The sequence below is a fragment of the Sciurus vulgaris genome, assembly GCF_902686455.1.
Source record: "Sciurus vulgaris genome assembly, chromosome: X".
NCBI lineage: Eukaryota > Metazoa > Chordata > Mammalia > Rodentia > Sciuridae > Sciurus > Sciurus vulgaris.
In genome coordinates, this window is record NC_136471.1 from 110,163,660 (window position 1) to 110,191,400 (window position 27,741).

Genomic DNA, 27,741 nt, shown 5'->3' on the forward strand with positions numbered 1-27,741 from the left:
GCACAAATTTCTGTTCAACCATCCTGTAAGTGTACATGTGTCTATTATACCCCTCCCACATGTACTCCTATATTATAATGTGTAATATTTGCTTAAATTTCTGTTAGTATGAATACAATTTTGAAAAAATAGTCTAATATGAAATAACCTCCTTCCTCAAACTCAAGTGAAATCAGTTTTATAACTATTATCACAAAGGTATTGCTCATACTGTATGCTAATTGCATTATAGCTTTCTTTCCTATGATTGTTATGATTTAAAATATAACAGACACATCTTTTGATGAGTATAGTCATAGACTTCTGCATTTAGGTGTGAAATGTGTGTTTCTCTAGAAATATTAGCTAAACTCAGTGGTATACAATATTACTTTTGTTAATTTAAATTTTATAACTTTTGTTTAAAAGTTAACTGTGATTAGGAAGAATGAACAAAGGAATTTAGAAAGTTCTTTCAAACTGAACCAATTTTCCCTGGAATTGGAGAACTTAGGCTATTTTACATTAAAAAATTAGCCTACAGTTTGGCATTTAAATCATGGTTTTTCTGCTAAATTATTCATACTAGTAGCACTTTATTCTTTTTCTATATTAGTGGATTCTTAATTTGACTATTAATACTGCATATATTTCTGTTTTCAGTAATAGTATTAGCGATACATCTAAATGATGAATTTCATTTTATTATCTGATATTTTGTCTTGCATTGTTATGATTTGCCTTTTTAACTTCTTCTTTTTTAGCAATGTAACATTGCAATGTATCAGAAACTATTACATAAAATAAGAATAGAAATCTTATTAAAAATAGCAATTCGGGTGAAAATGACTTTTGCTTTCATTGCCATTTTGTTGCTTTTGATGACAAAAGAGTTGAGAAAAGTATCTTTAGATTTCTGTGATAAGCTGACAGTGAAATATCTGAAGGCTTGAAAGGGCAAGTAGAAGTTATAATTACTGTGTAGACTCACAATCCTTGTATTGAATACTCACCTTTGCTATCATGCTGCAGGCCATAGAGCGAGAAAAAGCCGAGAAGTTCAGAAAACTGCAAGATGCCAGCAGATCAGCTCAGGCCCTGGTGGAACAGATGGTGAATGGTAATTACATGGAGTTGATTTAGATAATCTTCTTAGGGATTTGATAAACACATAGGTTCATATTTATCAGCTGAATTATATCAGACAAGCACTTCTTGAATATAAATTTAAGTTAAAGGGAGTTTGTTTTCTTTTTATTTTTTCTTAATGCTAAGCAAATTATTAGGGAAAATTCAACTTGTGTCCATTGGTAGAAAATAGTAAGTGTTAGAATATTTTATAATATGCTGCAGAGAACTCAATTGTAATGCAAATCTGAATAATTTAAGAAGATGAGGTTCATAGAACTAATTGGTAATGAAAGCAATTGTATGTGATATGTTAAAGTGAGGATGATCTGATTGCAAGTAATTTTTCCAATACATTTTTCCAAAAAGACAAATTATATGGAAGGCTCCAACCTAATGCCTGTTTTCTAGCTATATATTTCACATTTTCTATATTACAGCTTATGACTTTTGTTCATTTAATAAACACCTCTTGAGGGAATATTTAGTTTTTAGCCAATTTTTTTCATATTTTTTTAGAAAATTATATTTGTTCTAATTATGCATGAGAGTAGAATGCATTTTGACACATTGTACATAAATGGAATATAATTTCTCATTATTCTGGTTGTATACAACGTAGAGTTATACAGGTTGTGCAATCATATACACACATAGGGTAGTAATGTCCAATTCATTATACTATCATTCCCCCACTATTGTGAATCAGCATCTGCATATCAGAGAAAACATTTAGCCTTTGGTTCTTTGAGATTGGCTTATTTCACTTAGCATAATATTCTCCAGTTCCATCCATTTACTGGCAAATACCGTAATTTCATTCTTCTTAAAGGCTACATAATATTCCATTGTGTATATATGCCACAATTTCTTTATCCATTCATCTGCTGAAGGGCAGCTAGGTTAGTTCCATAGTTTAGCTCTTGTGAATGAAGCTGTTATAAGCATTGCTGAAACTAAATTTTTAGTGAGAATGAATGAAAATGCAATGTTAATATTTTTCTTTTTATGAATGAAATAAAATTATTCTTTGCTAACACTGAATACCTCGGTTAGCTGTATAAAATATTGTTGATATCAAATATGAACAAATGTTCAAATTTTCATTGCTATAGTATTATATTCCTTGTCAGATAAAAGTAATTTTATGAAAATCATAAATGCCATTTCCAAACTTTTTTTTCATTTTGTAAAGGATATATTTATAATAATATCATAAACAAACATAACAAATGTGTTTTTTTTGTATCTGTCAACTTTTTCTGGAATATTCTGGATTCTGCAACATAAATTCTGTTTGATTTTGTGCCTTAATTTCTATATTGACACTAAAAATGTTCAGTGAGTCAGTTATCTTAATAGGAAATCATTTTTTCTTCTAATGAGCCCCATGATTACATTTGCTTAAAAATACAAACAAGTAAACATGACAGCTGCGAATTGGGTTAACAAGGTAATGAATATATAGACAATAAAAAGTATTAATAGGTTATTGTTTAGATGCATGTGAATAGTGGTTTTAACTGATGAATTTAACAGCATATTCATGTTAATTTTTAAGATCTAAAAATATTGTAATTGTTAAACTCACCCCCTAGAAATCATATTACTTTTTCATTTGAATAAGCTAATATAAATTGTGCTTTCATTTTTTTTTTCCACAGTGCTAGGATTTGAACCCAGGGCCTCATGCTTGCAAAGCAAGCACTTTACCAACTGAGGTATATCCCCAGCCTCCTATTTTGTTTTTAATGATGGGAACAACAACAAAAAATTTTAAAAAACATATAAAACCATATGGAACTAGGGATTGAAATGAAGGCTTAGTGCATGTAGGCAAGCACTCTGCTACTGAGCCACAAGGCTGAAGTCTTTATTTTTAAAATTGTCTGATTTTAATAATTAAATATCTAGCATAACTCACCTCAGATTATCTGATATTAGCAGACACTGAATTATTTTAAAAAAGCATGTAAACACTTAGACTTGAAAGAAATGATTTACATTTTTTGGTATGTGAACTATGTATAGTGTTCAATTATCCCGTGACTAGTAAGAATACCAGTTTTCCAAACCATTGTCAAATCTCTAATTTTTGGAGGCTTACAGAAAAATCAGGACATACAGTAGGTCCTTAATAAATATTAACTAAATTATTGAATTATGTTTCACAAAACAAAATGAAGATGATAAGATAAAAACATTAGTCATATTTTTAGAAAACAATAATGCCTTTGATGGAAAATAATAACCTAGATACACAGCAAAGAGCAGTGAGTGTTGGCAGTGTGATATGAGGTGTTGCTCTTTGGTTGTTTGTATTGATCAAAATTTAAGCTACCCAGCTGGGAGTGGTGATGCATGCCTGTAATCGCAGCGGTTTGGGAGGCTGAGACAGGAGGATCATGAGTTCAAAGCCAGTCTCAGCAACAGCGAGGCCCTAAGCAACTCAGTGAGACCCTGTCTCTAAATAAAATACAAAATAGGGCTGGGGGTGTGGCTCAGTGGTCGAGTGCCCCTCAGTTCAATCCCTTGTACCAAAAAACAAAAAAATTAAGCTATCCATTTGTTAAGTCAGGGAAGATATGATTAATGGATATATACTTATGCTGGAATTCAGTCCATAAACAGGATAACTATTTAAAATGACCATAGCTCTGTTCTCCCATAAAATGAAATAATTTACATAAATTGCTATCAAAATATTCTAAATTCTGCTTTCATCCTTTTTTATCTTTCAAAGACAGATTGGATAATATTTATTTTCTATGATTGTGCAAATTATGAAATAAGTCATACACAAAATTAGTGCCACAAATACCTGTCCAGGTATATTTCAGAGAAACTCCTAACCCTAATTTTGAATAGCTCTTCTACCAGAGAGCCAAGAACTAAAAGTTCACTGGTGTGGTTCATGAAGGTGAAATGTATATTAAGTTTTCTATATAACAAGAGTCCCAATAACTATCTCACTAAATCACTTAAACATATAAGTCTGGAATCATCTTTCCTGTGTTTGGGCTGTGGAGTTTTGATCACCATACTTCATTTAGTATCTCATGCAAAAGGATATTACTCTAAACCATATATACTTTCCTTGAAAATTAAGATAAATGCAAATCACTTTTATATAATGTTATAATATTATACCATCAACATAAATACATATCTATAATATATATGTCTATATACATGAATTCTATATTTATGATGAAACATTTAACATAGAGTATAAACATGTGTATGAAGAACAAGTATAGCTATTATATTTTATGAAAGGAAAGCATTTAATGAACTATATGTGTTCACATATATAGCAAACTGAATTTTCTACTTAAAATAGCTTTCTAAAAGGTTAAATTCTTAAAAATTTTAATAATTTTGGAACTCTTGTATATAAAATGAAACTCCAAGACATGTACAAAAAATGGCCACAATTTACATTTTACCTCAGGTTTGAACTGAAACAGTCCGATTTATTTACAAATCACATTTGTCCGATTCCAAATACCCATGACATGCCAAAGTTTTAACACCTTAAAAAAATGCAGAAAATTAAATTCATAGTCCTGTCAGCATTTTACTGAAGGAATTTAAGATATGTACTGAGAAAGAAGATGTGCAAAAACTGCAAAAATATACCAATGTAATTTGGCGTGATTTTAAAACGATTCATCTCTTTTTTTATTAAATCTTTCGTTTGAACTAAAACTAATTTATTCTTTCTAAACTAAACTAAAATTAATTTATTCTTTCTATGTCAAAATCAATTGAATGGATAAGGATGGAGAACAGCTCGAAAGAGTATTGTATTGGAATATATTTTGCATACATATACTGTTTGTGAACTTTACCATCAATATATAAAATTAGGATCATACCTTTAATCTCAAGAAATTAAATTCCTAGAACTTTAGTGAAGGTAAGTAGGAGACTAGTGTGGGTATATAGTGAACTATTTATATGTTCCTCTACCTGTGTTACCTGAGAGGGGAGTTTCTAAATTCTTTTTTTACTTTCTTTTTTAAAGGGATGCAAGATAACCTTCTTTAAAATTTAATTGAATATTTTTATTTAAATACAGAAATGGCATAAAATAGTTTAAAATTTAGAATATTTTATCAAGTTAATATGGCCAATAATCTTGCCAATTCTTCAGTAATATAGATGACTCAGTACTGGGTTCCTAAGGTATTATTGTGAGTTGTTTTAACTGTTTACTTCAAGATGAACTTTTTCAGTGTATTGCAGAGATTGTGGAATTTCAAGAACATCTAGAACCAAAATCTCATCATGCATATTTTTATACCTAAACACATATACTTTGTTTTTATCTATTTAGAATGATATATCATTCTTATTTCTTTGTATAAATTACTATTCCTGTATGGATACATACAGCCTTTTTATCAGTCAAGTATAACATGAAGAAAGTCCAGTTTATATAATTTACCCTTATTAATGTTGGAACTTACCAAAAGTTACATCAAAACATTATTTGATATATATCCATAGCTCACATTTCTTTTTTTTTTTTTTTTTCTTGTAAACAAATGGGATACATGTTGTTTCTCTGTTTGTACATGGCGTAAAGGCATACCATTTGTGGAATCATAAATTTACATAGAGCAATGTTGTTTGATTCATTCTGTTATTTTTTCCCTTCCCCCCACCCCTCCCACCCCACTTTTCCCTCTATACAGTAGTTCCTTCCTCCATACTTGCCCCCCTCCCTAACCCTAACTCTAACCCTTCCCTCCCCCCCATTATGTGTCATCCTCCACTTATTAGCGATATCATTCGTCCTTTGGCTTTTTGAGATTGGCTTATCTCACTTAGCATGATATTCTCCAATTTCATCCATTTGCCTGCAAATGTCATAATTTTATCATTCTTTATGGCTGAGTAATATTCCATAGTATATATATACCACAGTTTCTTTATCCACTCATCAATTGAAGGGCATCTAGGTTGGTTCCACAGTCTGGCTATTGTGAATTGAGCAGCTATGAACATTGATGTGGCTGTATTTCTGTAGTATGCAGATTTTAAGTCCTTTGGGTATAGGCCAAGGAGTGGGATAGCTGGGTCAAATGGTGGTTCCATTCCAAGTTTTCTAAGGAATCTCCACACTGCTTTCCATAGTGGCTGCACTAATTTGCAGCCCCACCAGCAATGTATGAGTGTACCTTTCTCCCCACATCCTCGCCAACACCTGTTGTTGCTCGTATTCTTGATAATCGCCATTCTAATTGGGGTGAGATGGAATCTTAGGGTGGTTTTGATTTGCATTTCTCTTATTACTAGAGATGTTGAACATTTTTCCATATGTTTGTTGATTGCTTGTAGATCTTCTTCTGTGAAGTGTCTATTCATTTCCTTAGCCCATTTGTTGACTGGACTATTTGAATTCTTGGAGTAGAGTTTTTTGAGTTCTTTATAGATTCTGGAGATTAGTGCTCTATCTGAAGTATGATTGGCAAAGATATTCTCCCACTCTGTAGGCTCTCTCTTCGCATTGCTGATAGTTTCCTTTGCTGAGAGAAAGCTTTTTAGTTTGAATCTATCCCAGTGGTTGATTCTAGCTTTTATTTCTTGTGCTATGGGAGTCCTGTTAAGGAAGTCTGGTCCTAGACCAACAAGGTGAAGATTTGGACCTACTTTTTCTTCTATAATCTGCAGGGTCTCTGGTCTGATTCCGAGGTCCTTAATCCATTTTGAGTTTAGTTTCGTGCATGGTGAGAGATATGGGTTTAGTTTCATTCTGTTGCATATGGATTTCCAATTCTCCCAGCACCATTTGTTGAAGAGGCTATCTTTTCTCCATTGCATATTTTTGGCCCCTTTGTCTAGTATGAGAAAATTGTATTTATTTGGGTTTGTGTCCGTGTCCTCTATTCTGTACCATTGATCTACCTTTCTATTTTGGTACCAATACCATGCCGTTTTTGTTACTATTGCTTTGTAGTATAGTTGAAGATCTGGTATTGCAATACCCCCTGTTTCACTCTTCCTGCTAAGAATTGCTTTAGCTATTCTGGGTTTCTTATTCTTCCAGATGAATTTCATAATTGCTTGCTCTATTTCTGTAAGGTACACAATTGGGATTTTAATTGGAATTGCATTGAATTTGTATAGCACTGTAGGTAGTATGGCCATTTTGACAATATTAATTCTTCCTATCCAAGAACATGGAAGATCTTTCCATCTTCTAAGGTGTTCTTTAATTTCTTTCTTTAGTGTTGTATAGTTCTCATTGTAGAGGTCTTTCACCTCTTTTGTGAGATTGATTCCCAAGTATTTTATTTTTTTCGAGGCTATTGTGAATGGGGTAGTTTTCCTAATTTCTCTTTCTGAAGATTCATCACTTATGTATAAAAATGCATTGGATTTATGGGCATTGATCTTGTAACCTGCTACTTTACTGAAATCACTTATGAGTTCTAAGAGTTTTCTGGTGGAATTTCCAGGTTCCTCTAAATATATAATCATGTCATCAGCGAACAGGGATAGTTTGAGTTCTTCTTTTCCAATTCGTATCCCTTTAATTTCTTTGGTTTGTCTAATTGCTCTGGCCAGAGTCTCTAAAATAGACCATATATTATGCCACAAAGCTAATGTTAGCAAATACAAGAAGATAGAGACACTAGCATGTATTCTATCAGATCATAATGGATTGAAGTTAGAAATAAATGAAAGAGTAAAACACAGAAACTATTCCAACATCTGGAGATTAAACAATATGCTATTATATGATGAATGGATAACAGAAGATATTAGGAAGGAAATTAAAAAATTCTTAGAGGTAAATGAGAACAAAGAAACATCATATCAAAATCTCTGGGACACTATGAAAGCAGTACTTAGAGGGAAGTTTATTTCATGGAGCGCATTTAATAAAAGAAGTAAAACTCAACAAATAAACAACCTAACACTACAGCTCAAAGCCTTAGAAAAAGAAGAACAGAACAGCACCAAAAGTAGTAGAAGACAGGAAATAGTTAAACTCAGAGCTGAAATCAATGAAATTGAAACAAAAGAAACAATACAAAAAATTGACAAAATAAATAGTTGGTTCTTCGAAAAAATAAACAAAATTGGTAAACCTTTAGCCACACTAACAAAGAGAAGACGAGAGAAAACCCAAATCACTAAAATTCGGAATGAACAAGGAAATATCACAACAGACAGGATGGAAATACAAAACATAATTAGAAGCTATTTTGAAAATCTATACTCCAACAAAATAGAAAATTTCGAAGACATCAACACGTTTCTAGAGACATATGAATTGCCTAAACTGAATGAGGAGGACATAAACAATTTAAATAGACCAATTTCAAGTACTGAAATAGAAGAAGTCATCAAAAGCCTACCAACAAAGAAAAGTCCGGGACCAGATGGGTTCTCAGCCGAGTTCTACAAAACCTTTAAGGAAGAGCTCATTCCAATACTTCTCAAAGTATTCCATAAAATAGAAGAGGAGGGAACCCTCCCAAACTCATTCTATGAAGCCAATATCACACTGATACCTAAACCAGACAGAGACTCATCAAGGAAAGAAAATTTCAGACCAATATCCTTAATGAACATCGACGCAAAAATTCTCAACAAAATTTTAGCAAATCGCATACAAAAACATATTAAAAAGATAGTGCACCATGATCAAGTGGGTTTCATCCCAGGGATGCAAGGTTGGTTCAACATCAGGAAATCAATAAACGTAATTCACCATATTAATAGACTTAAAGTCAAGAATCACATGATTATTTCAATAGATGCAGAAAAAGCATTTGATAAAATACAGCACCCCTTCATGCTCAAAACACTAGAAAAAATAGGGATATTGGGAACATTCCTTAACATTGTAAAGGCCATTTATGCTAAGCTCACATTTCTAATCCTAAAAAATTTCATCACAATTTCCAGAATAGATACTATAATATAATTATATAATTGGGTAAATGGTGTTTTCTACATTAAATGTATGCTTCATTTTCAGTTTCTAAGTGTGGTTTACTGTTAATTAAGAGCTTGAAGACAATCACATTAAGGATGTTTAAACAAAATAATAATTATTAGTATATTAGACTAAAAGAATATCTCAAAACTATTATCCCCTGACTGCTAGATTATAGTATTAAAGGTAACACCTAATAGTAAGTATGTTAAAGATTATAATTAAATAGTACAGAATGATAATGCAGACCAGGGCCTCTCTTATGTACAAGATGAACTAACTCCATTTTTAAATATTTTTGTTTATAGTTCCTTAAATATATTCAAATAAATAATGTTATTTGAGCTTGGGCAACAAAATTTTATCAGATGTTAAGGAAGGGATCATAATCAGTTTGGCTCCTGTCACAGTCACACCTCTCACAATCTTTTTTATTTTTTTCATACCACTGAAGGATTTTCAGTAGTAATGACTCCTCTCATCATCTATTATAATGGGAAGAAATTCGGTACTATCTCTGTATAGCAATGGAGCATGGATATAGTTCTTTCTCTGGTAGTCCAGCCCCTCCATTGTTTTCTTTTATCACTTCCCTTAGTTCTGGGAAATTTGTTTCTCCTCTTTGTACATGACACTTAGAATGAAATTCTACACAGAGTTCACATCCAATAAATGTTAACTGACATACTTTTCTTGGATTAATTATAATCTCCAAAAGGTAGAGCCTCTGTGCGTGCATATAAAAGGAAGACAACATAGTGGTCACTGTTGTTGAGGGAAATCGATTACAAAAGGAAGTACCAGTGGCAAAAAATAAATAATTGGAACCTAACTTCTTTTTCTTTAAATTCCATGGAGATAAAAATGGACTAGGGCTGGCATTATAGCTCAGTGGTACAGTGCTAGCCTAGCACGTGTGAGATACTGGGTTCAATTCTCAGCACCACATAAAAATAACATAAAATGTGTCCATCAACAGCTAAAAATATTTTTTAACATGAGATATATTAGTAATTTTTTGTGTGTGTTTACTAGGGTTACAACAGTTACATACATACCCACGTGCATACATATATAAACACACAAGCACACACACATACATAGTATTAGTCTTTAAAAGAACTGTTTTTAAAAATGACCTGGCAGTTGAATGAAAATTGGTGTAGTCATAGAAGCCTCTAGAATTTAGCCTTAGAATTCAGCCTTGTCTTCATGAATTCTGAATAAATTTATATTACGTGATAGGCTGTTATTTGAATGCCAAATGGACTTGTAAAGACCCTCACTTAAAGTGCAACAAAAATAGGATACTGTTTCAGTGACTTTAAATTTTTATTCCAAATATTCTTCTAATTCAAGAGCACTGAAAACACATGTTTTTATATTATTCTATTCTGGCTTCATGGATAATGATGAATACACTTGATGAGGAATGCTTCACTTTAAGTGGCAGTTCTGAAGTACTTGCATGGAAGGTGGTGCACAATTAAAATTATTCTAACAGTCTGTTATGCACTGTACACAAGTAATAAAATTAATGGATGCACTTCAAGTAATGATCCATTTCCTCTGGGTACAATATATGTATTCATAGACTATTTCAGGGGTTGTTTAGAATATGAGATGTGAATGGATTATGATCCATTATCCCTGAGATTCTAATGTGCTACTACAAAGTGGTTTCCATAAGTATTGTTCATAATGCCTGGTGAGTTAGTGTTTGTATTCTTAAATAGCTAACAAAAAATTAGAAAAACAGATGCTCAAATGATTGATACTTAAATTTATCAGGTATTTACTCTTATAAACTGCCATAAAACTTTACATTTTCTGTTGAGGATCATAATTCTATGAAATATTTATACATAAAACAATTACATATAATGGTAAAATGTTTCATATGCATATGTACTCATGCGAAAACAAATTCCTTACTTTTTCTAGAAAAGTTTTAAGGGATTTTTTTTATAATATTACCAGTAGAACTGGCGAATGTATTGTAAAATCTTGAAGTAATGACAACTCAAATTTTAATTGAAGAGAGATACATTGAGCAATGTGAAATGTGACAGTGCTTTCAATCCCTTGGCCAAGTATTGTAAAGCAAACTTTTGAAGCAAGAGAGACCGTGTGACTTTTGCTTCTTTATATATTACTCTCTAATGTTTGTCTTCATAGGAAGTAAGCTATTGATTTGGTGTTGGGTGAGTTCACAAGTACCCTGTACTTATTTTGTTTTTACTCTAAGCTGAGAACTCTATCAGATACTGCCAACAGTGACATATTTCCTAGAGGATTATAGTTTAGAAGGATAGGTTATACTCTAGTTCAGCAGCAATCATATTCACAATGAATTAATAAAAAGATACAATGCTTATATATATATTATTTGTAAGACTTCTGACTCTCAGAAGTCTTGTCATATCATATTTGCCAGGGATATCTAGCAATTCTCTAATTTTTGGTGTGGTTGTCCTTAATTTTAAATTATAGTAATTATATGAACAATTATTCCAAAACTCTCTCTTATTAATACATGACTGGTTATTAATAACATTTCTTTAAACACTTCATAAATATACTTTTGTATCTCATATTAATTTATAGTGTATACTATTCATACTAATTTTAAAAATAATAATCATTAGGGCTAGGCTTGTAGCTCAGTGGTGGAGTGCTTGCCTGGCACATGTAGGTTTGATCCTCAGCACCATATGGAGGAATGCACAAATAAAATAAATTTATTAAAATATAATAATCATCAGCCAGGTTCAGTGGTACACACCTGTAATCCCAGTGGCTCTGGAGGCTGAGGCAGGAGGATCATGAGTTCAAAGCCAGTCTCAGCAACAGCGAGGCCCTAAGCAACTCAGTGAGACCCTGTCTCTAAATAAAATACAAAATAGGGCTGGGGATGTGGCTCAGTAGTTGAGTGCCCCTGAGTTCAATCCCCAGTACCAAAAATCATCATCATCATCATCATCATCATCATCATAAATTTGTCACTAATTACCTTTTTCAGTCATTAAAAAATCTTCCTTACTCCTAATTTCAGTATTTCAGAGAGCTGGTTCCTTTTTTTGCTTCTTTTATGTTTTTTTAGTATCCTCTATATTGTTTTTAATATGTATTGATTGTTTACTATATATAATCATTTGTATAAGAACTTGATATATGTTAACTCACAGCCCCAATAAACTTTATTCTATTTTAATCCTCATTTCATAGATAAGAAATGTGAGTTCATTCACCTAAGTAAATGACATTCATTTTGAACTCGTTTCTGTCTAAAACCAGAATTCTGTTAATTTCTATACCTTTCATCTTGTTTCCTCATTTATCCAAATATGGCAGTCTTTCTTTTACCCATTAATATATTTAATTTCCTATATTCACTTATAAAGATCAATATGCAATTAAGTATTACAGACTACATAGGGTTATGGATTGGTACAAAGTTGGCTTTCTCCTTTAATTCCTTTTCAGGGATGCTTAACTTCTTCACCTTTTGTTTTTGACAGAACAGAGGTTTATGTAATGTTGGACAAAACTCATTAAAATCTGCCCGAAGGATTTTAATAGATACCACAGAATGTGTTGATGTTTCATTATAGTTTGTTTTATCATTTGGAAAGTGTAAACTATATTATTCATATTGAAAATTAATTTATGGTTTTTATTTTTCCAATTTCTAACAGTGTTCGTAAGGTTGCCCTTTCTGAAGAGCACAGAAAGTTTTCTGTGTTCACTTACATTTAGGCAAATATTAATTAAGATTCAGACCAGCATCAGTACATCAGTACCTTTAATATGCTTTAGTATCTCTTATTGCCTCCTTAATACCTGGCTTCTATTGACTTTCTACACATCATGGACTTCCTTGTTCTAAGTGTTAGTTCAACATATGCTGAAAACATTTCTCCTAAACATTTGATCATTTAAACCCAAGGCACATTTTTGAGACATTGCCTAACAATTTAAAATTCTTCCCTTTGTATTTTTAAATTTTGCCCTTTCATTTTCCAGAAACAGTATTAACATTTTAACATAATACCTTTTCTCAAAAACAGTGCCAAATACAATCAGAGTTTTATATTATTTTCTTACACTTTATACCAAACATAATTATTTTACAAGTACTTAGTGGCATTCATCAGAAAATATTTTGGTATAACTCTTGTTCACTGCTAAAAACCAAATTATCACAAACAGCACATAATATCATACATCCACATTTCTCAGTAAGATCAATTCCTCCCTTAAATATTAGAAGAAATTAGGAGAATAGTTTCCTCTAAACTATTGACTTCTCCATAGCTCAGTATATAGAGAAAGGTATGTATTACTTTTCATTGTTTTTTCCCTCATTTTATCTATTTAGAAAAATCCTGCAAAAAATGATTTTTGTGAATAATATTTGCAATGTTTTTTTCCTCTGGCGTCATCTTGAGTAGGATCATACATTGAATATTATTAAAGGTAGATTCATGTTTGGAAGAAAGTGAGAGGTCAGGTTTGGCAGCATAATGTGATTACAACAAATTGGAAATTAAAATATCTGAGGGGAAAAATTTAAAAACATAATATAGATGTGGAATTCAAATCCATATATCTTTGTCTTTAAAAAGAATAAAGTGGGAGGCATGCACAAGTTAGCAAAACCACCAGCCTTATGTTTGCTAAAGATGTCCTTCAGACTTTTTAAGAATGTAGTTCCTGAATAGGAAAGACAGTAGAATGGATCAGACATAATTTTGCTACATTCATATATGAATACATTATCAGTGAAACTCCATATTATGTACAACCAAAAGAATGGGATCATAATTAGAATAGATTATCTCCATGTATGTATAATATGTCAAAATACATTCTACTGTCATGTACATCTAAAAGGAATAAAAAATGGAAAAAGAAAACAAATTACCAAAAAAAAGAATTTAGTTTCCCTTTAACAACATATATATAACATATATACAACATATATATTCCCTGTAACAACTTAACAAGAAAGGTAAGTAAAATGAACATTCAAAAAGGAGATTCTCTTAGGCAACTTGGTCTTCTAAAACACTTTACCCCTTAGATATTTTAATTTAGATGAAGAATTTTGTGGGAGAGTTTCTGCTGTCTTTGAGATCCCAGGGTATAAATGTGTGAACTTGAAACAAATATTTAGTAATTTTTACTAGGGCATGGTGGCTAATGCCTGTAATTCCAGTAGCTTGGGAGGCTGAGGCAGCAGGATTGCTTCAAAGTCAGCTTCAGCAACTTAGCGAGGCCCTAGGCAACTTAGCAAGACCCTGTCTCAAAATTAAAACAAACAAACAAAACAACATAAAGACTGGGGATGTGGCTCAGTGGTCAAGCACACCTGTGTTCAATCCCTGGTAACACACACACGCACACACAAATAGTATATTTAAAGTTATCATCAGTGCCTACATTGCTGTTTTAAAATATAAAAAATATTTTCTGCTTTATATAATAGCATTTATTAGAGGGCTTGTATATAAACTGACAAATCTCAGAAAATCTAAAGTTTGTGAACTAACATTCAGAGGGAATATTTTAACCCATAGCATGATATGATGTGGGCATACTTTCATGCTGTGTATAGGATAATATATACTGGGCTTAGTTATGTATCACATTCTTAAAGAATAGAACTAAGATGTCATCTATGAAAAAACATAGCACATTCCCTGACACATAGTAAATATTCCAGAAAGGTAAGAGTGAGCTCATGTTTCTTTTTTGCCCTTGATAGAGATTTCCTGAATTAGTCTTGCTATAGGGGACTTTAGAAACTTTCAAATGAACTTCCATATTTGTAAATGAAAATCTTTTTCATAGTAGAAAGATTATTCTCCAAGGTTAATTTACTTTCTTGGTTCAATGGACAATCTTAATTTCTAGACAACCAATAGCAATAATATAGAATAATAAATTTTGGATCAATGTTTTTGTCATTTTTTTAAAAAGCATAAATCTCATAATTTAATTCAGCAAGGTAGCAGGATATAAAATTACCACCCATAAATCAGTTGCATTCCTTTACACCAATGAAAAATCAGCTGAAAGAAATCAGGAAAACTATCCCACTCATAATAGCCTCAAAATATATAAAATATTTGAGAATCAGTATAACAAAAGGTGAAACACCTCTACACTGAAAACTACAGAACTCTAAAGAAAGAAATTAAAGAAGATCTTAGAAGATGGAAAGATCTCCCATGTTCTTCCATAGGTAGAATGAATATTGTCAAAATACCCATACTACCAAAAGCACTGTACATATTTAATGCAATTCCTATTAAAATTCTAATGATGTTCTTCACAGAAGTAGAAAAAGCAGTCATGAAAATCATTTGGAAAAATAAGAGGCCCAGAACAGCCAAAGCAATTCTTAGCAAGAAAAAAGATGCTGGAGGCATCATACTACCAGACCTTAAATTATACTACAAATGGTACTGAGAAAGCTGGAAATCCATAGGTAGAAGAATGAAATTGAACCTCTGCCTCACCTTGCACAAAACTCTAAGTGGATCAAGGACCTAGACATTAGACCAGAGACCTGTGCCTATTAGAATTAAAAGTAGACCCAATTCTCCACCATGTTGACTTAGGAACTGACTTCCTCAATAAGACCCCTAAAGTGCAAGAAGTAAAATCAAGAATAAATAAATGGGATGGAATTGAAATAAAAAAGTTTCTTCACAGCAAAGGAAACAATCAAGAACATAGAAAGAGAACATATAGAATGGGAGAAAATCTTTACTACTACACCTCGGACAGAACATTAATCTCAAGGATAAACAAAGAACTCAAAAAACATAACACCAAAAAAACACCAATCAATAAATTGGCTAAGGAACTGAAGAGGCCCTCACAGAAGAAATATGGTCATAAAATATATGAAAAGATGTTCAACATCTCTAGCAATTAGAGAAATGCAAATCCAAATTACAATGAGATTTCATCTCACTTCAGTCAGAATGGCAAATATCAAGAATACAAACAATAAATGTTGGTGAGGATGTGGAGAAAAATATACACTGATATATTGCTAGTGGGAAGTGGGGGTCTTAAGCCCCCTTGCTCTTCTCGACCAGTGACAAGGGAAGGGAACACTCCCCAACAAGGTCAGACCAGGATAGGTAGGGCCAACTGACTGCCTGCTCCCAGCCCTCCAGGTGGAGGACAATCAGATGGAGACCAGTCACAGCAGGAACTCGATTATTGAGGAAGTCACACAGCTTTTATGTAGGGTGGGGGCTAGGCGGGAACCAATCAGTTAAAGGTCAGCAAGGCATGAGGGGGGTTCACGCAGGCGAGAGTCCCATATGGCAAGCACGAGCTGATCACGTTGGCGAACTGTTGTTAACCAATCCCTGACTGTGGTCCAATTTATCCTCATTAACTATTGAAACTGCCTTTGAGGCCTTGATCTTGCTCACTCGCCAGGGAGTAAGGAGTCAGCCTGAGTTAGTTAACGTGTCATTAATCCCAACATATCCCCCTTTTGTGTTTTATATTAAGGGTGTGTCTGTCTTAGGTTGCCCCTGGGAGGGTCTTACCCATCATGGAACATCATCCTAGCAGTTTGGGGGTCCGCCTTACTCGAAGGTGTGCCTGTCTTAGATTGTCCTCCTCTGAGGATCTTACCTGTCATTGACTACCACCTTAGCACTTCAGGCAGGCCCCTCAGGAGGAGCAGGGCTTAAGGGAGAGACACTTAGACCCCAGTGTCCTGATATGAGTGATCCATGACCCTATAGGGCTCCCAATCATCATTATGAAGGGCAGTATAATGCTGTCGGACCACCATGAGCTGCACAGACTTAGCCTAGCTCTTCAGGAAATGGATAAGCTTATTGATTATGCAAGGCCCAAAGGTGAACACAAGGATAATGGTGATTAGTGGTCCCCTAAGCAGGAGGAGGTAGGGGAGCCACCCGTGTAACCCAGTCAAGAGGAAATTAGAGTGGAGCTTGCTCCTACGATGTTCCAGATCTTCTTGTAGGTTTTTGATCTTATCTTGTACAATGCCAGAGTGGTTGGTGTAGAAACAGCACTTCTCACCAAGGAACAGGCAAAGCCTTCCTTCCTTCGCTGTTAGCAGATCCAAACCAGGACGATTTTGCAGGACGACAGCAGCCAAGGAATCAAGTTGAGCCTGTAGACCTAAGATGGTAGAGCTGCAAAGTGCAATGTTCGGAGCTCTGTGTAGCTCTCAAGAAAGTCCACGTCCAAAGTCATGAGGTCAGAGACCCCAATCTCAATCACTGTTGTCCCACTTTTGCTACTGCGCATAACACGCTTTCTTAAATGTCATTTTAAGCAGTTTACATATATTGACTCCTGAGTCTATATGAACATTAGTTAACACAATTTAACATTATATCTAAAACATGAATTGAAGAAAGGCTGAGAGCACTTTTAACTTTCCTTTTGTGTGGCAAAGTGGCAAAATGTTTTCTTGTTTTACAATATTAACCTTTTTTTTTTGGTAAAACATTGATTTATTCACTTTGAACAAATCATGCTCTAACTTTTAGAAATACATTTACACTTAAATTTTTATCTCAGTGTAAAAAGTAACAAATTTTACATATACCCTATTGATAACAGGTCCTATAATAGAACATTAAATGATAGAAATAAATCCCCAATAAAATTTACTCTCTATAATTACCATTAGAGACAAGTTTAATCTGGAGAAGAGCAGCTTGATAAATTCCTTGCTTTAAAAACTTGTATACCTGGAAAATATGAACACATTTAATATACAAAGAGTGACCATTTCAATTACCTTGACACTTTTATATTACTAAATTTAGTTTTTTAAAGAAAAATTTAGACTCTAACGTAGTACAATACTCTAACAGTTGTTTAACCATAATTGTACAAACCCCAATTTTTAAGACTAATTGTTCTAAAGAAGAAAAATTAATAGACACAAAGTTAAGAGCAAATTAGTGTTTCTAAGAAATCCTTGTCATTTTACCATATAGATTAAACTTTGGTTTATATCAGAGCATTAGTATTTCACCTTAAGAAAAACCTTAACTAGCTTTAACTGTGTCACATACGTACAACCAACTTAGTTACACGCAAACTTGTTGAAATTTGCCCTTTACTTACGCAGACTTTCTTAGCACTTACTTAGACCCTCATGTATTTCATCACATAAACACTTTTTTACCCAGAAAGATTTTGTTCTTCACTAAATGTATTTCCATATCTAGAACCTTTTATTTTCTCTTTCCTATCTGTTGACCCCTTTTTGCTCACATTCTGAAACAACTCTTAAGAAATTTCTTAATTTATATCAATTACTCCATTTTAATAAGATTAAATATTTTGTTATTTATAGTACTCTAATTGAAACACAGTTGAAACCTTTGGAACCCTTTGTATATAGAATTGTACCTATTAGGATATAACTCTTAGTAACCTTGTTTTCAGTGACACAAAGCAATTTGAAACTCTTTCTATTTACCAACCTATGAAAACACCAACAATGTTCAAGTATGTTACCCCATTGGAATTCAAGGAGCCAAGAGCACTCGATGTTATTTAACAATCAGCATCCTAACTTTGTAAATTAATCAGATGTTTCTACAAACACATTTGAGTAATCCCATACATGTTAACTCCAATTCACTTATTCTGTAAAATCCAAGATATCAGACAAATGTCCTGAACAGTATTTGCTGTCTCTCTCCTGTTGAAGAAAAGTCCCAGAAGCAATTGATATTAGACATTCTATTAACATCAATATTTTATTAGCTTGACCACCTAGAGACTTGTGAGTTATTTTCAAAGACATTTTACTTTTATTAGTTTACCCAATTTAAATTGAACCTTTTTAAATCATGTGAATTAAAAATATCTGGATCCATTTTTAAATTTTAATTTTAGGAGTGCTCAGTTTTGATACAGACAAAACATGACATCAGACAGCACGACATACAAATAATACAAAATCAAAGGCCTTGTAACTTTATAGGTGAATCTCCATTGCAATGTAACAGATGTTCAAAAACTCTAGTTGAATAAAACAACAGAAGTGATCAAAAAGTCATGAGCTCAAAACAAAATGTAGAATTCAAAAAAAAACCAAACACGAGTCCTGGAAAAATGATATGGCCATTAATTACTTTAGTAAAGCACCATAAAATTTACTTTTGCTGGAGTTCAGGTAAGACTCTTTTTGCCTTTTTTTTTTTTTTTTTCTTCCTTGAGTTTGAGACAGGTCTCCTACTGAGGCTTCAAGCCTTCTCTATTTACATTTCAATGTAAGCCTTGACTGAGATTTGGTTCTGAAAGGGGCTAAAATATTCTAGTAGAAACTTGATGCCTAGGGCATTTTAACCCTTTTTCCTGGTTCAATTCAGGTTTGGTCCCAGAAAATTGTGAAACATTATCTCCCACTACTTGTGGGGAATGGGGCTACTATGTCATACTCCTTACTAGGATATGCCACTGATGGTTGGGCTGGTTACTCCCTCCACACTGGCGTATGTGGGACCTCGTGGCAGGAGGACTAGGTGGGCTGGGCTGGGAATGGAAGCAGAAAGAGCTGAGCTGAAGTTGGAGGAGGAGGAGGAATTAAGAGGGGGAGAAGAAGGAGGTGGCATTCGAGTTTGCAGGAAGAGCAGAGAAGCACAAGAAAGAAGAGACTTGAAGTTAAGGAATCCCTTTCCATCTGCCCACTCGCTTGTGGAAGCTGTGTGCCAATATCTTTGGTAGCCACAATCCACCTTCCCATGGAGCAAACTTTCATCCCTGCACAGGCCAATTTGTGATCGGTAGTCATTCCTTCCCAAACTAACATTTTAACATTTACCGGGAAGGCCATACAGGGAGGGGGGAGGTTAGAGTCAGTGAGTTCTTGCCCAGGATCATAAAATGGCCACCAGGAAGATTTCCCACCATCCGGAGGCAGCGGCTCTTTGGGGGGAACCTTGGAGCCCCCTTTGGGAGGTCCTGGAGAGAAGCAGGCCTAAAGGGCGGATAATGTAGGGCAGGCTCCCAATGGGGGACTCTCCCCTAAATTGATTTCCCTCTTCCTAACAATTTGTTCTACACGATCCCATGTGGACCAGTCAAAAAGATTATTGGCAGGAAGCCAAGGGGCCACCCAAGTAAAGGTGTCCCAGGCTTTTTCCGCCTGTGTATGAGACCACTCAAGGCCCCTACTCTTCAGCATGAGTCTAAGAGCTGAGAGCGCAGGGTCACCATGTGTGGTGTGTGTTTGCCCCATCTTCTCAGGGATGCCCTTACCTCAGAACTCGCTTGGCCTGATCTACCTGTACTTTCGGTTTTGAAGCTGCCTCTTCGCTTTGGCTGCGGATCAGCCTTGAGGGGCCCCATGTTGGGCGCCAGATGTCGAGGTCTTAAGCCCCCTTGCTCTTCTCAACCAGTGACAAGGGAAGGGGACACTCCCCAACAAGGTCAGACCAGGATAGGTAGAGCCGACTGACTGCCCGCTCCCAGCCCTCTGGGCGGAGGACAATCAGATGCGTCAGGGAGACCAATCACAGCAGGAACTCGTTTATTGAGGAAGCCACACAGCTTTTATGTAGGGTGGGGGATAGGCGGGAACCAATCAGCTTAAAGGTCAGCAAGGCATGAGGGGGGTTCACGCAGGCGAGAGTCCCATAGGACTATATGGCAAGCACGAGCTGATCACATTAGCGGAACTGTTGTTAACCAATCCCTGACAGTGGTCCGATTTATCCTCATTAACTGTTGAAACTGCCTTTGAGGCCTTGATCTTGCTCACTCGCCAGGGAGTAAGGAGTCAGCCTGAGTTAGTTAACGTGTCATTAGTCCCAATAGTGGGACTGCAATTTGGTCAACCACTGTGGAAAGCAGTGTGGAGATTTCTCAGAAAACTTAGCTTGGAATCACCATTTAACTCAGTTGTCCCACTCCTTGGCATACAGCCAAAGGACTTAAAAAAAAAGCATGCTACAGTGAGGCAGCCACTTCAGTGGTTACAGAAGCTCAATTCACAATAGCCAAGCTATTTTATATATATATATATATATATATAATGGAATGTTACTCAGCCATAAAGAAGAATGAAATTATGGCAATTGCTGGTAAATGGATGGAACTGTAGAATATCATGCTAAGTGAAATAAGCCAGACCCCATAAAACCAAAGGCAGAATGTTCTGATATGTTGATGATAACCCACAACAATGGAGGGGAAGATTAAAAGTTCATTTGACTAGACAAAGGGCAATGAAGGGAAGGGAGAGGGGATGGTAATAGGAAAGACAGTAGAATGAATTGGACATAGCTTTCTTAATCTTATATATAAATACACAACCATTATAGCTCCACATCATGTATAAGCACAATAATGTGATCATAATTGGGACAAATTATACTTATTCTATGTATGTATAATATTTCAAAATATGTTCTACTGTCAAGAAAATAATTCAAAAAAAATACAAATAATATATATATCAATTCATTCCCAATCTCATTTCTAAATATACAAATGTAACTCAATTTTATAAAATATATAAATATATATATAAATGTAAAAAATATATGTAAAAAATATTTAACATTTACTTGTAAGTATCAAAATATATGATTTATCCATTATCGACCTTTCACCTCCCCCATCAGAGTTTGGATCACTTAATTTTTACTTAGATATATTCTACTCTTGTATATTACCTCATTGATTAAGACATTCACATAATTTGATAATGTACAACTTATTAATTCCAATAGATAATCAGAAGTCATCTTCATACTTTTAGATCTATATCAATAAATAAATGATTTTGTTTGAAATCATTCATACGATGGATGCTCGAGCAGTAGAAACAAATTGGCTCTCAGATCATTTCTTTCAGTCTGTGGCTTAAGGGGATATATTTAAATTTCTTTTTCTTTCTAGAGGGTGTTAATGCTGACAGCATCAAACAAGCCTCAGAACAACTGAACAGCCGGTGGATAGAGTTCTGCCAGTTGCTAAGTGAGAGACTTAACTGGCTGGAGTATCAGAACAACATCATCACTTTTTATAATCAGTTGCAACAATTGGAGCAGATGACAACTACTGCTGAAAATTGGTTGAAAACCCAACCCACCACCACATCTGAGCCAACAGCAATTAAAAGCCAGTTAAAAATCTGTAAGGTAAGAATCTATCTTTCCTCATTCCATTTGGAGCATGATCAGTAGAGTCATTTTTAGGTAATTTCTAAGAGGTAAATAGAATAGTATGTAGTAAGGATATTTTCCCCTTCTAGGGATTTAGCTAAGCACAGTAAAGATCAAAATATAAGAACAGAAAATCAGTTTAAATAAACAGTGTATGGATGCTGCAATCCTGAAAGTATATTCAAAGATATTCATGACTGATGTTGTCACTATGCAAAAGGGTTAGGCACTTAGTGTGGAACATATCTCCTCAAAAACAAAAAAGACCCATACTTTGGAGCCTTTTCCTTGCTAGGAACAAAATCCAGTCATGTGCTGTAAAAGTGGAATCTATACAAATAGCTAGAAACACAGGTCAACAACAGACTGATAATGCTGTACAATTGGATTCATAAGGAAAATCTTTAAAGGTCTACTTAAATTATGATAATTTAAGATTTCATTACAAAGAGAGATGCTACAAATGTGTTTGAAGTATACAGGAACCACAAGGGAGAGTGCAATCATTAAGCAGCAGATTTGTTACCTCTCTTAAGCCAGAAAAAATGAGGGAGAGATGTTATAGAAATGCAAAAAGAGCAGTTAGATTCCCATAGTAAAATCAGGATTAAGATCTAGCCTAAACCATCCTGAAGGAAATGGAGCCATTAAAATACACTACTTTGGGCTGGGGATATAGCTCAGTTGGTAGAGTGCTTGCCTTGCAAGCACAAAGCCATGTGTTCAATCCCCAGCACTGTAAAAATAAATAAATAAATAAATAAACTACTTTACTTTTCTACCTACCTTCAGAATAGGGACAGGGCTTCACATTGATTAACATTAATCAGAAGTCAAAGTCAGGGGGCTGTAATCTGTAAATACCTGTCTCTTAGGTCACAGAAGGGTGGAAGGTAGATTGGAAGGGGCAAACAAGATTTAACTAGCATAAATGGGTTTGGGAAAGAGATTAAAGGCCATATTTGCAATCATATAAAAACTAGAGATCTATAGTAATGAATATAGCTTGAACACTTCCCATGATTATTGTGAACTGTGTACTTTTCCTGGGAAATGGGACATTGATTAAAAGATGGATTGAAAGGTTTTCAGGATGAACCATTAATGATTGAGATGAATGTTTTTAATATAAATGGAGGTTACTTTGCATAATCTAAAAGAATGGTTTGAATAATAGGTGACTGAAGATGGACAGGTGACAGTGTCAGTCTTGTGAAAATACTGAACCTAGAAAGTAGCGGTGAGCTCAAAGTTACTTTTAAAGGGGGGAAAATGGAAGGGCTTGATGTTTTTTCTCTAAATATTAGACTTACAGTTTTACAAGGAAGTAAATAATCTCAATAAGTATGTTTTTGTATAAAGAATATACTACAAAAGGCATTTAGCTTACTAGGCAAATATATAAACTAGGAAATTTCTATATTTGCATGCCTTTTATAGTTTAGTAATAGAACCCTTGGCTTTTTCCCCCGCCCCATGAATTGGAGGACTAATTCACATACATTATTTCTTACAACAAAATGCAATGATATTACATTAACCTGATTCTTGAGACTCAGATATAGAATTTAGAACTAATGTCCCCAAAATGTATTCATCCTTAAAATATATATTCAGTATCCTTAACAAGAATGATGGTAAGTATGTTAGCTGCCTTGGATTGCCATGAGAAAAAAACTAACTGGTTGGTTTCAGCAATATAGACTCCAAGATCAAGTATGGTGGAGTTGAAAATTCTGTCAAGAGCTCACTTACTGGCACGTACATGGCTGCTGCTTACTGTATCCTCATGTGACTCCTCAGTGCATGTATATGGAAGGAGCGGGAGGGAGGGAAAGTAATGGGGAGAGAGAGAGAGAGAGAGAGAGAGAGAGAGAGAGAGAGAGAGTGAGAGAGAGAGAGAGAGAGAGAGAGAGAGAGAGAGAGGGAGATTCATTTCACAAAGACTCCAATCCTATAGGATTAGGATTCCACCCTGATGATTCCACCCTGAAGACCTCTTTAAACCTCAATTACCTCCTAAAAGCCATCTTTCCAAGTGGGGCCTCATGGAAGATTAAGGTTACAACATACAAGAAACGTAGTTCAGTCCATAGCACTAGGTCTTGGAGAATAAGAGAGTGAACATACATTGACCTTGGCTTCATTATATGTACATAGAGTAGAAGACAGATACATTAAGCAAATGAATACATAAAGTGATATAAAATTACCTCTGGGACAAATGCTTTAGCCAAAGGTAAAAGTTTTGGGAGAATGTCTAAGGGAAAACCTGACCTAGATATAGCTACCAAGGGCAGCTTCACTGATGGAGATATATTTTAGTTGAAACATTTATGATGCGTTAGCATTAAGTAAGAGACCAGTGCAGCAAAATACCAGTCAGAAGGAACATAATGGGATTCTGGTGTGGTGACACATGGCTGTAATTCCAGCTATCTGGAAGGCTGGAGCAAGAATATCAAAAGTTCAAGGTCAGGCCTGGGCAGCTGAGTGAAATACTGTGTCTCAAAATAAAAACAAAAACAAACACAAACAAACAAACAAGAGTTGGTTATGTAGCTAAGTGGTAAAGAGTCCCTGAGTTCAATCCCCAGTATTCCAAAAGATAAAATAAAAACAAGAAGGAACATGGTGGGAGGGTACATTGAAGACCAAGCAAATAAATGAAGATCTTTGTGAATGTGGAGCTGAGGAGTAAGCTCACACTTACTAGGTCTTAGAGAATAAGAGAATGAACATCCATTGACCTTGGCTTCATTATATGTACATAGAGTAGAAGACAGATACATTAAGCAGGGAAATAAAATGAACAATGAAGGTGAAAAGGAAGATGTATAGAAACAAAGCAATAATTTCAGGGGCATGCTAGACTCTTGATCTTAATCTGAGGAGCAAAGTGAAATCCCTGATAGGTGTATTAACATCCTGTTAAGGTTGATGGAATCATCCAAAATGCATCCACCACAAAGCTGCAGCTTGTGTTAACACGATCCTAATTCTCTTCATCAACCCTTATTCTTTCTTTTTTTTTTTTTATTGTAAACAAATGGGATACATGTTGTTTCTCTGTTTGTACATGGCGTAAAGGCATACCATTTGTGTAATCATAAATTTACATAGAGTAATCTTGTTTGATTCATTCTGTTATTTTTTCCCTTCCTCCCACCCCTCCCACCCCTCTTTACCCTCTATACAGTACTTCCTTCCTCCATACTTGCCCCCCTCCCTAACCCTAACTCTAACCCTAACACTAACCCTTCCCTCCCCCCCATTATGTGTCATCCTCCACTTATTAGCGATATCATTCGTCCTTTGGCTTTTTGAGATTGGCTTATCTCACCTAGCATGATATTCTCCAATTTCATCCATTTGCCTGCAAATGCCATAATTTTATCATTCTTTATGGCTGAGTAATATTCCATTGTATATATATACCACAGTTTCTTTATCCACTCATCAATTGAAGGGCATCTAGGTTGGTTCCACAGTCTGGCTATTGTGAATTGAGCAGCTATGAACATTGATGTGGCTGTGTCTCTGTAGTATGCTGATTTTAAGTCCTTTGGGTATAGGCCAAGGAGTGGGATAGCTGGGTCAAATGGCGGGTCCATTCCAAGTTTTCTAAGGAATCTCCACACTGCTTTCCAGAGTGGCTGCACTAATTTGCAGCCCCACCAGCAATGTATGAGTGTACCTTTCTCCCCACATCCTCGCCAACACCTGTTGTTGCTCGTATTCTTGATAATCGCCATTCTGATTGGGGTGAGATGGAATCTTAGGGTGGTTTTGATTTGCATTTCTCTTATTACTAGAGATGTTGAACATTTTTCCATATGTTTGTTGATTGCTTGTAGATCTTCTTCTGTGAAGTGTCTATTCATTTCCTTAGCCCATTTGTCGACTGGATTATTTGAATTCTTGGAGTAGAGTTTTTTGAGTTCTTTATAGATTCTGGAGATTAGTGCTCTATCTGAAGTATGATTGGCAAAGATATTCTCCCATTCTGTAGGCTCTTTCTTCGCATTGCTGATAGTTTCCTTTGCTGAGAGAAAGCTTTTTAGTTTGAATCTATCCCAGTGGTTGATTCTAGCTTTTATTTCTTGTGCTATGGGAGTCTTGTTAAGGAAGTCTGATCCTAGACCAACAAGGTGAAGATTTGGACCTACTTTTTCTTCTATAATCTGCAGGGTCTCTGGTCTGATTCCGAGGTCCTTAATCCATTTTGAGTTTAGTTTCGTGCATGGTGAGAGATATGGGTTTAGTTTCATTCTGTTGCATATGGATTTCCAATTCTCCCAGCACCATTTGTTGAAGAGGCTATCTTTTCTCCATTGCATATTTTTGGCAACTTTGTCTAGTATGAGAAAATTGTATTTATTTGGGTTTGTGTCCGTGTCCTCTATTCTATACCATTGATCTACCTTTCTATTTTGGTACCAATACCATGCCGTTTTTGTTACTATTGCTTTGTAGTAGAGTTGAAGATCTGGTATTGCAATACCCCCTGTTTCACTCTTCCTGCTAAGTATTGCTTTAGCTATTCTGGGTTTCTTATTCTTCCAGATGAATTTCATAATTGCTTGCTCTATTTCTGTAAGGTACATCATTGGGATTTTAATTGGAATTGCATTGAATTTGTATAGCACTTTAGGTAGTATGGCCATTTTGACAATATTAATTCTTCCTATCCAAGAACATGGAAGATCTTTCCATTTTCTAAGGTGTTCTTTAATTTCTTTCTTTAGTGTTGTATAGTTCTCATTGTAGAGGTCTTTCACCTCTTTTGTGAGATTGATTCCCAAGTATTTTATTTTTTCGAGGCTATTGTGAATGGGGTAGTTTTCCTAATTTCTCTTTCTGAAGATTCATCACTTATGTATAAAAATGCGTTGGATTTATGGGCATTGATCTTGTAACCTGCTACTTTACTGAATTCACTTATGAGTTCTAAGAGTTTTCTGGTGGAATTTCCAGGTTCCTCTAAATATATAATCATGTCATCAGCGAACAGGGATAGTTTGAGTTCTTCTTTCCCAATTCGTATCCCTTTAATCTCTTTGGTTTGTCTAATTGCTCTGGCTAGAGTCTCAAGAACGATGTTGAATAGAAGTGGTGAAAGAGGGCATCCCTGCCTTATTCCAGTTTTTAGGGGGAATGCTTTCAGTTTTTCACCATTTAGAATGATATTAGCCATGGGCTTAGCATAAATGGCCTTTACAATGTTAAGGAATGTTCCCACTATCCCTATTTTTTCTAGTGTTTTGAGCATGAAGGGGTGCTGTATTTTATCAAATGCTTTTTCTGCATCTATTGAAATAATCATGTGATTCTTGACTTTAAGTCTATTAATGTGGTGAATTACGTTTATTGATTTCCTGATGTTGAACCAACCTTGCATCCCTGGGATGAAACCAACTTGATCATGGTGCACTATCTTTTTAATATGTTCTTGTATGCAATTTGCTAAAA

General features: G+C 34.7%; 1 protein-coding gene across 5 annotated transcripts in view; it reads left to right on the plus strand.

Annotated features, from left to right (window-relative positions):
* DMD (dystrophin) overlaps positions 1-27,741 on the plus strand; it is a 2,089,750-nt gene that overhangs the window by 670,061 nt on the left and 1,391,948 nt on the right. For all 5 annotated transcript variants that reach the window (XM_079122792.1, XM_079122788.1, XM_079122791.1 and 2 more), the window contains 2 exons: positions 1,012-1,099; positions 22,004-22,245. In XM_079122792.1, the coding sequence (XP_078978918.1) occupies positions 1,012-1,099; positions 22,004-22,245 (330 nt within the window). The remainder of the gene's footprint in view (positions 1-1,011; positions 1,100-22,003; positions 22,246-27,741) is intronic.